At 55.1% G+C, this 8,795-nt stretch overlaps 6 protein-coding genes across 9 annotated transcripts; 3 read left to right on the top strand and 3 right to left on the bottom strand.

Moving 5' to 3' along the window:
• Positions 1–447: 447 nt before the first annotated feature.
• H310_09975 (hypothetical protein) lies at positions 448–854 on the bottom strand (the record flags this gene model as incomplete). Its single annotated transcript, XM_008876204.1, has 1 exon — positions 448–854. One exon carries the CDS (start codon positions 852–854, stop codon positions 537–539), a length of 318 nt encoding a protein of 105 aa, XP_008874426.1. The 3' UTR covers positions 448–536.
• A 1,509-nt stretch (positions 855–2,363) lies between these two features.
• H310_09974 lies at positions 2,364–3,077 on the top strand. 2 transcript variants are annotated; one of them, XM_008876203.1, is made up of 2 exons: positions 2,364–2,703; positions 2,748–3,077. In XM_008876203.1, exons 1-2 carry the CDS (start codon positions 2,404–2,406, stop codon positions 2,748–2,750), a joined length of 303 nt encoding a protein of 100 aa, XP_008874425.1. In that variant the 5' UTR covers positions 2,364–2,403; the 3' UTR covers positions 2,751–3,077. The 2 variants fall into 2 exon arrangements, with proteins under 2 accessions (XP_008874425.1, XP_008874424.1); XM_008876202.1 differs by having other exon boundaries at positions 2,364–2,909.
• On the bottom strand, positions 2,995–4,058 carry H310_09973 (hypothetical protein). The gene has a single exon (XM_008876201.1). The coding sequence runs from the start codon at positions 3,855–3,857 to the stop codon at positions 3,330–3,332; it is 528 nt and encodes a 175-aa protein (XP_008874423.1). The 5' UTR covers positions 3,858–4,058; the 3' UTR covers positions 2,995–3,329.
• Positions 4,059–4,209: 151 nt separating this feature from the next.
• On the top strand, positions 4,210–4,679 carry H310_09972 (hypothetical protein). The gene has a single exon (XM_008876200.1). It carries the CDS (start codon positions 4,299–4,301, stop codon positions 4,641–4,643), a length of 345 nt encoding a protein of 114 aa, XP_008874422.1. The 5' UTR covers positions 4,210–4,298; the 3' UTR covers positions 4,644–4,679.
• Positions 4,680–4,968: 289 nt separating this feature from the next.
• On the bottom strand, positions 4,969–5,636 carry H310_09971 (hypothetical protein). Its single transcript, XM_008876199.1, has one exon. It carries the CDS (start codon positions 5,424–5,426, stop codon positions 5,010–5,012), a length of 417 nt encoding a protein of 138 aa, XP_008874421.1. The 5' UTR covers positions 5,427–5,636; the 3' UTR covers positions 4,969–5,009.
• A 252-nt stretch (positions 5,637–5,888) lies between these two features.
• On the top strand, positions 5,889–7,946 carry H310_09970 (hypothetical protein). Of its 3 annotated transcripts, XM_008876197.1 has the most exons (12): positions 5,889–5,962; positions 6,021–6,311; positions 6,354–6,570; positions 6,630–6,690; positions 6,746–6,820; positions 6,875–6,934; positions 7,002–7,150; positions 7,203–7,276; positions 7,348–7,350; positions 7,433–7,527; positions 7,605–7,680; positions 7,739–7,946. In XM_008876197.1, the coding sequence occupies exons 1-11, from the start codon at positions 5,916–5,918 to the stop codon at positions 7,616–7,618; spliced, it is 1,086 nt and encodes a 361-aa protein (XP_008874419.1). In that variant the 5' UTR covers positions 5,889–5,915; the 3' UTR covers positions 7,619–7,680; positions 7,739–7,946. The 3 variants fall into 3 exon arrangements, with proteins under 3 accessions (XP_008874419.1, XP_008874420.1, XP_008874418.1); XM_008876198.1 differs by having other exon boundaries at positions 7,348–7,527; XM_008876196.1 differs by having other exon boundaries at positions 7,203–7,350.
• The last annotated feature ends 849 nt before the right edge of the window (positions 7,947–8,795 follow it).

Raw genomic sequence — 8,795 nt, 5'->3', positions numbered from 1 at the left:
GATGAAGCACGCGGGGACGACGACGCGATTGCCCGAACGTTGTCTCACAGAAAATCGAGAAGGTTGGTTCAGACAATAGTGCGCATCCAGCTACTTGGCGCCGGTTGGTTCTTGTATGCAGCCTGGTTCATGAACGGATGGTGGAGCGATATAAAAGCGCACGTCAGGTGGGAAGACAGTTTACTACCTCTCGTGGAACGGTGTGCGACGACGATCATTGTACACTCGGTGCATGTAGCTCGTGTCACAACGACATTATACAAGAGTTAAGCGGGGATTTACTACCGGAGCTGGGATGCAAAGGCCTTCAAGCTGAAGTGCTGCGATTCTCGTCTATTTGAACCCGTTTGGCATCTTCGCTCGGCGCCAAGGGGGAAGGTCCGACCCATCACACAGGGTTGTGCTGCTCGGTTGGGGGTCGTCGAGGGGGGCATAGATTGTTGGGGTCGCAAATTCAATCGTCATGTTCGCCATCCGAAGAGCTTGTCGCGTCGTCGTCGTCGTCGTCGCTCGGGATAAGGCAGACACGGATTTCATCACTGAAGCGGACTCTTGTGGTGGACTTGGGCTCGGTTGTGTAAAGCTTGGAGCCACGCCGCCGATAGGGCTTTCGAGTTGGCGCGGTAGACAGTTCCATCGTCGGTTTTCACTTTGAACCCCACCTTTTTGCCCTGCCACACGTCACCGCTTTTCACGTGAACTCTGACAGGTTTTGTGGGGTTCTCGTTGGTTGTCATCGTGAGCATGCCTTGTTCCAAGCTCCAGATGCGATCGCGGAACGTCTTGCCGACCAGCCATCCACGTTCCTGGACGGCCACGACGGATTTCGTGTTCATGGGAGGTGCAGTGTGCATGGCGAAGCTAGTTTGAAAATGCCACCAAACGTCGTGGTCGCGCGACATTCCGCTGTAGAACATAGACGAGGCGGCGAATTATTTAGGGTATTTCCCCTTGTCGAGCTGAGCACCGAAAAAGTTAACCAATATTTGCAAAGTTGGACGATGTCAAGTCAAAGTTCTTTAGCTTCAAACGCGAAATATGCTCATGTAAGCCATCTTTTCAACATGAAACACAACATATCGGGCTCTAGTGATTGATAAACCAGCCATGATGTACGGTGTTGGTACTGTAGTCAAACGAAGCTAGGAAGAACTCATGCCTTGACATTTCGAGCAATTTTCACGCATTTTTACAATGTTTTACATAGGGTATTTCACAGTGCATTCCGCAACGTACGAAGGGCGCACACATCGCACTTGCCTTTCTCACGTTCACCGTTTGTAGCTCCAAATCTGCTCATGGTCCAGTCCCTCTGCTGCCCATTGAGTCTTTGGTCCCGTCACCGAAGGAAATGTCCCATGGCTCATGTAGCAAGGACCCGTTGGAGCACAACATGTTGGCGGCAACGTCGGAGACCTTCCACGGCACGACAGATTGCGTGGCTCGATCAACCAGGAAAAAACACAGAGTGGTTTGCAACCCTTGTCCTGGGGCGCCTGAGAAACCGAAAAAGGTCACGAGAGAACTCGGAACAACACAAGAATACCACGACTGTCATTACACGGACTCGTCGAACACCACTGCACCCCAAAGCCTCCGCGACGATATTTGAGATCAAGTCTGGTGGTGGTGGCCCAAGAACTAGAAACACCCAACGCAAGCTCGGATGCACAGAGCCTCGATCGCCCGTTGCCTTGCCTTTACAGGAGGCAGCGCGGTTCAGTTGCAGGTTCATATTTTCTTAGGAGTACATTTTCAGGAACGGAGGGAGTACTTTAGTAGGTTCTCATGCAAAGAGAACATTCGAGACAGCAGCATCGATGGGAACGACCATCACTCACGTGTTCCGACGTAATGTACGCATTGGATTGGACAGGTGGCGATGGATATCGTCCCTCGTGGGGCTTGTTGGGAAGGAGGGCGATGTTTCCCGGCCACGAAACGCGAGCAAATCGGGTGTCGATTCGTCGAGGTCCATAGGCTGCAGTCACGTTCATGGTTGTGGGATGAATTCGCCCTTCGTCTACATCCCCCACAGCGTGCTCCATGTTCCATTTTCGCCCCCATGCATTCTAGTTGAGCGATACAACCATGCGGGGCCCAACCCCCCTGTACACAAGTTCGCCCCGAGACCCCAAACCGCTACGTCTCTCTCTCTCTCTTTCGTTGAGCATCGCCCCTCGGTTGAATGTTCACGAGGGCTTCGATTCCCCCCCCAACTGCGTCCCTCTCATGACACGACGCGAATTGCTGCGAAAACATTGCGGCTGCCTCGTTCTCGCGCTTCGAGAACCGCATGTTTGTAAACGACGTACTGACACGCATACAAAAACACATATATATTCCAACGGCAACTTGCTGTTTGGACGACGCGATGGCGGCCATTCTTCCACTTGATCCGTCATGGCCGCCGAGCGTGCCAGCTCGAGAAAAGTGACGTCGTTCATGCGTGTGCAGGAGCCGAGATGGATCGTCGCAAAGCGGTACAGAGACCGTGTGTGGACGCTCACGGACAGCATGCTGACCGTGTCGACGGATGAGCGACGCAAGTTCAACACGTACTTTGTCCAGCAAGGCAAGGCATGGCCAGGCAAACTGCACGGCATTCAAGTCGAAACACAAGATGGAAAGTGGATGAAAGCTGTCGCCAACAACAAAACGCAGTGGGCCATGTGGATGCAAGCGTTCCAGAACTTGAACCCTGTAAAAGACACACGATCAACACCGGCCAAACTCGTCAGCTTTAGTGAACACGTGCGAGTGCGCACGATCCCTGCCGCGGACGACGAAGACGACATGGCCACAAACTCTTTGTCCGACGACGAAGATCGGTAGGCCGCATCTGTGGTCCTTCCTGTAACCTATTCCATTAATCTTATGTCGAATCCAACATGGCGATGTCACGGGCGCGTCGGCCATCGATTTGTTCCACGCGTTGGGAGGATGGACGAGAGATTCGACCGATTGAACGGAATAGCACGATGCATCCACTCGTCCTGCCGCGGCAGCACATGGTGCTGTCTGTGCGCGAAATCGTCCGTCACAATTTAGAATCCCCATCCAGACATGCTTCGTCGGTCTTGGGACGCCAAAGGTCGGGGGCACCGGCATCGACAAGCTTCGAGCTTGCATGATGGCAGAAGCGTCTTCCATGGCCAGAAACCAGCCTGCGCCACGACTTCCGAGTCTCGAGAAATGCCACGGGGATCCGAGCGAGATCAAACACGGCGTGAACGTCAAGCGAAAGAGACCCAAGTGGCATTGAACGGTACGACGACGCGGTTTAAATATTTAACATGTAGCAACAACGTGTGTCACCGTGGACTAGATCATAGGAATACAAAGTGCTTCGTGTGGCGATGGGGTTGATGCGGTATCGGCCGCGCGGTTTTCATGCGCAGCGCATCGCGTGGCAGTGTGTCGTTGGCGTTCATCGCGGACAGTTCGGTGTCCGAGTAGTGGAGCTGTGCGATTTCGTCGGGCGACTTCAACGGAATCAACCGAATGCGGACTTTGCCATGGAAATTGACCTTTTTCGGCGAGAACGTCGGTGGCAGCCGTGGCGGATGCAGCGATTGGAATGCTTGCATCCACATGGCCCAGTGCACTTTGGACGTGGCGATGGCTCGAAACCACTGGCCGTCGACCGTCTCGACCTGGATCCCGAGTTCCTTTTCCAGCCACGGCCCGCCATACTTCAAGCGATGCTTACACGACCCGCCGTACTTGCCCGTTGCCATGGTCAAGATGCCACGATCCAAGCTCCACGCCCGATGTTTCCAGCTCGATCCGACAAACAGGTTGGCCGTCTCGACGCTCACCAGCGCGCTCCACCCGTGATGGTCTGCTTTCTCCATCGCAATCCCTTTTCGAAATGCCGTTACAGTCCAACGTTCCTTCGACAATTAAAAAACTTCGTTTCCGCGCGTTCCCGAACGACAACATTGTTCCCGAACGACAACATTTGGTCCCAACAACGACGACGACGCACTCGAGCGTAGTTGGAGAGCGAGTTGGGGGCTGGGGGATCTGCTGCTGCCGTCCCGCCTCGATACATGCCCCGGTTCCACCCTCGGAGTACATTTGTTACACGAAGGAAAGGTTTTTCGTTTCAACGTCAAGTCCACCGGTGGCTCGAAACAGGGTTAAAAAAGGTTTTAATACATTCAACGTTTTAACCGGATCCGCCGCGTGGTGACGACGCGACTAGCGCCTTGGATCGTGTACAAGTTCCCCATGGACGACAAGCCCCTCGAGCCATGGGATGAAAGAGCCGATTGCGGCGGAACAAGAGAAGGATGTACATTCGTTGCGCATCGCGGGGTGCTGGCCAATGGCACCATGTCCATTGGAAGCGACTTGCGGATCGATGGCAAGCCCTGACTCAAGCTACTGCAGATCGCCCTCAACCTTTGGCGGCGCCGAGCGCAGCGTCGGCGACGAACTGCTTTACAAATTGGCTTCCTGCATGCAATCCTTCGGAACCGCCTGACCCCAAAGACAAGCCACTTGTCATCCAATGCAACTTGCCAGCGTTCCACGACGACGCTCTGGACGACTCCGCCGAGGATCCAGCGGGCAAAGCCTCGGAGAGGGGGACCAGAATGCCAAATTTAACGTACGGGTTTAATGTCTCAGTTTGAGGTTTTATTGCTTTTCACCTATAACCTTATATCCTGAGAAAATAACATGAGGTTTTTACCTTCCCTGACTCCAGGCGCCTCGGGGGCGTCCCGAGCGGCGACGGACCCTGGCGCACGGGCGCGATGCCGCACGGCCGAGTCGACCGGCCGTCCACTGCGTGCGGTCGGACGGCTGGAGGTGGCGCGGCCGACACAAAACCACGACGAACTAATGCCCAAGTTCAAGTTGAATGTGATCTTCAACCAGACGTGCACGGTGTGGGTGATGGAGTGGCGTATATGGTGTATCGTCGACGGTGGAGGAGGGGCGGCACTGCGCAAGGGAGGGCGGGCCTGTTCACGGGCCGCGTGGCGTCGGACATCATCTTAAGAACATGAGATACAAAGGGGAATGAAATCCTCACGCACGGAAGTATCACGCGCGAAAGACCTTGCTTGTTTGGCTTTGCTGGCTCGCGGCGAAGAGGAGGTACTGCCCGCGCGAGCGCCAACCGTACTTTGGATGTGTGAACCACCTTGTATGGCGACCGTTCGGTATCGTGGTGCGACTGGCACTTGCTCGTGCGCCGTGGTGTGAGCGGCAGTATGTTGTCTACAGGGATGAGATGGCGCGTGGGGCCTGCCCAGGGGCGTTTTCCGTGTGTCGACAGCGAGATAGTGTTGGTGCGGGTGACCGTCCATGGCAACTCTGCCGGGACACCGAGCTGTATCAAGGCCAGGTCTGGACGAAGCGTCCTCGACGCTCTTGTATGCTGCTTCGACTTCGGCAGCGGACGCCATCATGGGGTTGAAGATCCACTTGCGTCCATGTCCCGGGTTCAAGGCACGCGACGGTGACGCCTACTCTAGTACGACAGACGAACGATGGGATGCCGCACACGTGCACAGCGAGTTCTTGGCCGTGTGCGTGTTGAACGCGTAGGTTGAAACGCCATCATCTACTCTGCCAAGGACACGGACAGCTTACGCTTTATGGCGCAGAGGGAGCAGTAGCAGTCGCACGCAACAAGATGCGCTGGCGCGTCAATCTCAATCCGAACGTCGGCGCAGCATCACACGCCTCGATCGGCGATCGTGGCTGATAAGGAGAGTTCACTTTATATCCTTGTATATATTGAGCGCTATATTCTGTGCTATTGTGCATCCCCGAATACCTTGTCTATTTAATATATTAGTCATAATCTCGTCTGCAATGTATCCATAAATACCAAGCAAAGTGTCTCTCCGATTACGGGTGATTTTATCCGGACGCCAGATCTTCAGGGAACCGACATGGACCTGCGGAAGCGGCAACTGCGGCCAGACAGTCGCGAGAGAAGGTATGTGCATCGACGGTTCCCACGAAGTCGTCGGCGTGAGAAGCAACTGCGGATATAGGCCTGCGCCGTCCCCGCGTGACCCGAATGTCAAGGTTCGCTTCCGTACGTCACTCCACAACACGGTGTGTGACGTCATGTCGAGTTTGGACGGGTGGGGAGAGACCGATAGCGAAATGGATTGGGACTTGCATTGGGCCGACGTGGGTTGGATCCGAGAGTACTATGATTTGGTACAACCCAAGTTGCACGAGCACCAGCGCCTGAATCACTTCAAGAACCATTACGAGTTGACGCGGAAGGATCTGCTCATCAAGAACTTGAAGCGCATGAAGAAGCAACAAGCCAAAACGTACGGGAATGATCTTCTCCTCCTATCAATCGGTGGACGTAGGGAGGTCGGCGTCGCCGCCGCCGACTTTTGGAGTTTGACGTTTGTGCTGCCGATGGAGTACGGGATGTTCCTGGAAGAGTTCAAGAGGTACCCCGGCGCCATGTGGATCATGAAGCCGATCGGAAAGGCCCAAGGAAAAGGCATCTTTTTGTTTGAAAAGCTCAGCCAGATCAGCGACTGGAAAAAAGACCACACGTGGAAGTCGGACGGGCTGCAGGTACGCCGATCGTCGTGTCGTCAACATCGGAGGACCGGTCGTTCGTTCGTTCGCGCCAGGCCAAGACCTCCGACACGTACATTGTGCAAAAGTACATTCAGAATCCCTACACCATCGGCGGTGCGCACGTGGTGAATCGAGCATGCGACTAACACGTTTTCGCCACGTCATGCAGGCAAGAAGTTCGATCTGAGGCTGTACGTCCTCGTGACGTCGTTCTCGCCGCTGGTCGTGTGGATGTACCGCGCAGGTGGTCTCTGACGATGTGGAGTGGACCGAGCCCCTCCGACGGTGGGATCCGTAGGCTTTGGACGGTTCTCAAACGCCCGGTACTCGCAAGCCAAGGCCGACATGGATAATTTGTGTACGACGTCGAGTGTGGTGGAGATTCGTCGTCAAGTCATGCGGTCGTTGCTGGTCCCCTCGTGTAGACATGCATTTGACGAATGCGTCCGTGCAAAAGACTGCGCACGACTACGACAAGAGCATGGGGTCCAAGTGGCCACTCGACTCGATCAAGCAGTTTTTGGTCTCCAAGCATGGCGTGCGCGCCGTCGACAGCCTCTTTTACGACATTCAGGTGTGCATGGATCTTGCAAACCGAAGCCTCGATGGTGCTGTTTGGTTTTTAGAGCGTCATCACCAAATCGCTCGTGGCCGTCCAGCCCATTCTCATTCAGGACAAACACTGTTTTGAACTGTACGGGTACGACGTTCTCATTGACAGCGACCTCAAGCCATGGCTCGTCGAAGTCAACGCGTCGCCATCTCTCACAGGAGGTACTGGCAATCGCATGGCGAGCGTCACTCGAGTGGCCAGCATGGTTTGCAGCCATGTGGCTGACTTGCCTTCGCGACGCAGACACGAACGAGGACTACGGGTTGAAGTGGAACTTAGTCGCGCACACGATGCAGGTCGTGGACATGCTGAAAACTCGAACGGGCGCGGAGCGACACGTACGCCCTTTGTGTGCATGCACCCAATGCACGCACGTTGGAGAAGCTAATGAGCTCACGGATCGTCCTGACCGTAGGTGGGTGGATTTGACTTGATTTGGGACGGTGGCCCGCTCCAAGACGCCCACCCCGATGGGTACTTGACGTACTTGGGTAAGACTCAGCAGATGGATGGCCACCACGGCAACGATTGCTCAAATATGGATGGCAGGCTGCGCATTCGACCGATTGCCGCACAAACGGCCAGCCAAGGCATGAATCGTGGAGAAGAAAGACGTCAGATAGTCCGATGCTTGCGATATTCGGTTTGGGCTGTCTTGTCGAGTTGTCGTGGCGCTGCTTTTGTCTTAAGACAACTTTTGTGGGAACGCCGTCGTCCCTTCCACCAAAAGCGGTGTCCCTTGGTGCTGACGCGGTTGTGCTCACAGTTGAAGATCTCATCTAGCCTTCGCACCAGCGATTTGCTCTAGCCATCACAACCGACGGTGCTCGGCGACATGCAGCAACTGTTGAGACTTCGATCATGGGAGAGGCATCTATGCGCGCGTGCTCCATGAACGCCGGGGAGACGAAGGAGAAGTCAGAGCATTTGGTGGCACCCCCCGCACGCTATCGCCTGTGGTCGGCGCATGGCGCTCATGCATGCGGATCCACAGTCTCTGATATCGATGATTCTTCGCATTGGATCAGGAGATATCGTTTGGAAATCGGTCCTGACTGTGTGTGAAGGCAACGTGGCATACGACCTCCTTCTGGGGATGGTTCCCAGGGGGCTGGTCCCCGTTCGTCGTGTGCGCAGACTGTTGACGCGGTTGTTGGCTCGCCACAAGGATCGTCCCCTTTTTGCCCATATCACAAGTCCTTGAGACTCCATCCTGCATGCATGGCTGCCACGTGTCATGCAGTTGCGTCCCCCATGACAAGTAGAAAGGACGGGCACAGACATGCGCAGCCGACTCATGGCGTCCATACATGTCGATGGCAGCACGTGGCGCCAACAACCTTCCAGCTCTTGTATGGAGTGTCGCGCACACGCTGGACGAATGCTCGGAAAGGTTTGCGTCGCAGTTCAGGGCAACTGCGGTGTGTTGGGCGACCACCATCTTCCGTCGATTTCATTGCATGCATGAAACACTCCTGTCTTCCCGCACATGTGCGCTTTGCGAGCGTCCTGTTGCAGTAAAGCGAGTCGCCACCTCTGTCCAGGCAGAAGCATGCCTCGTACAACCACCCATTCACTCGCCACTTGAGCTCCATACGAGTGCGTC

This window comes from Aphanomyces invadans (genome assembly GCF_000520115.1).
Source record: "Aphanomyces invadans strain NJM9701 unplaced genomic scaffold supercont1.23, whole genome shotgun sequence".
Taxonomy (NCBI): domain Eukaryota; phylum Oomycota; class Saprolegniomycetes; order Saprolegniales; family Verrucalvaceae; genus Aphanomyces; species Aphanomyces invadans.
The sequence above is the reverse complement of the archived record's forward strand: the minus strand, read 5'-3'. Positions and strand labels throughout refer to the sequence as shown.

Bases quoted from the DNA above. Each gene is read 5' to 3' on its own strand.
- H310_09971 (XM_008876199.1), bottom strand. From the start codon at position 5,426: ATGATGGCGTCCGCTGCCGAAGTCGAAGCAGCATACAAGAGCGTCGAG.
- H310_09972 (XM_008876200.1), top strand. From the start codon at position 4,299: ATGTACATTCGTTGCGCATCGCGGGGTGCTGGCCAATGGCACCATGTC.
- H310_09970 (XM_008876196.1), top strand. From the start codon at position 5,916: ATGGACCTGCGGAAGCGGCAACTGCGGCCAGACAGTCGCGAGAGAAG. The intron at 6,821-6,874 runs GTGGTCTCTGAC...TGGGATCCGTAG, and splicing joins CGTGTGGATGTACCGCGCAG to GCTTTGGACGGTTCTCAAAC. The intron at 7,528-7,604 runs GTACGCCCTTTG...TCCTGACCGTAG, and splicing joins GAACGGGCGCGGAGCGACAC to GTGGGTGGATTTGACTTGAT.
- H310_09974 (XM_008876202.1), top strand. From the start codon at position 2,404: ATGGCCGCCGAGCGTGCCAGCTCGAGAAAAGTGACGTCGTTCATGCGT.
- H310_09973 (XM_008876201.1), bottom strand. From the start codon at position 3,857: ATGGAGAAAGCAGACCATCACGGGTGGAGCGCGCTGGTGAGCGTCGAG.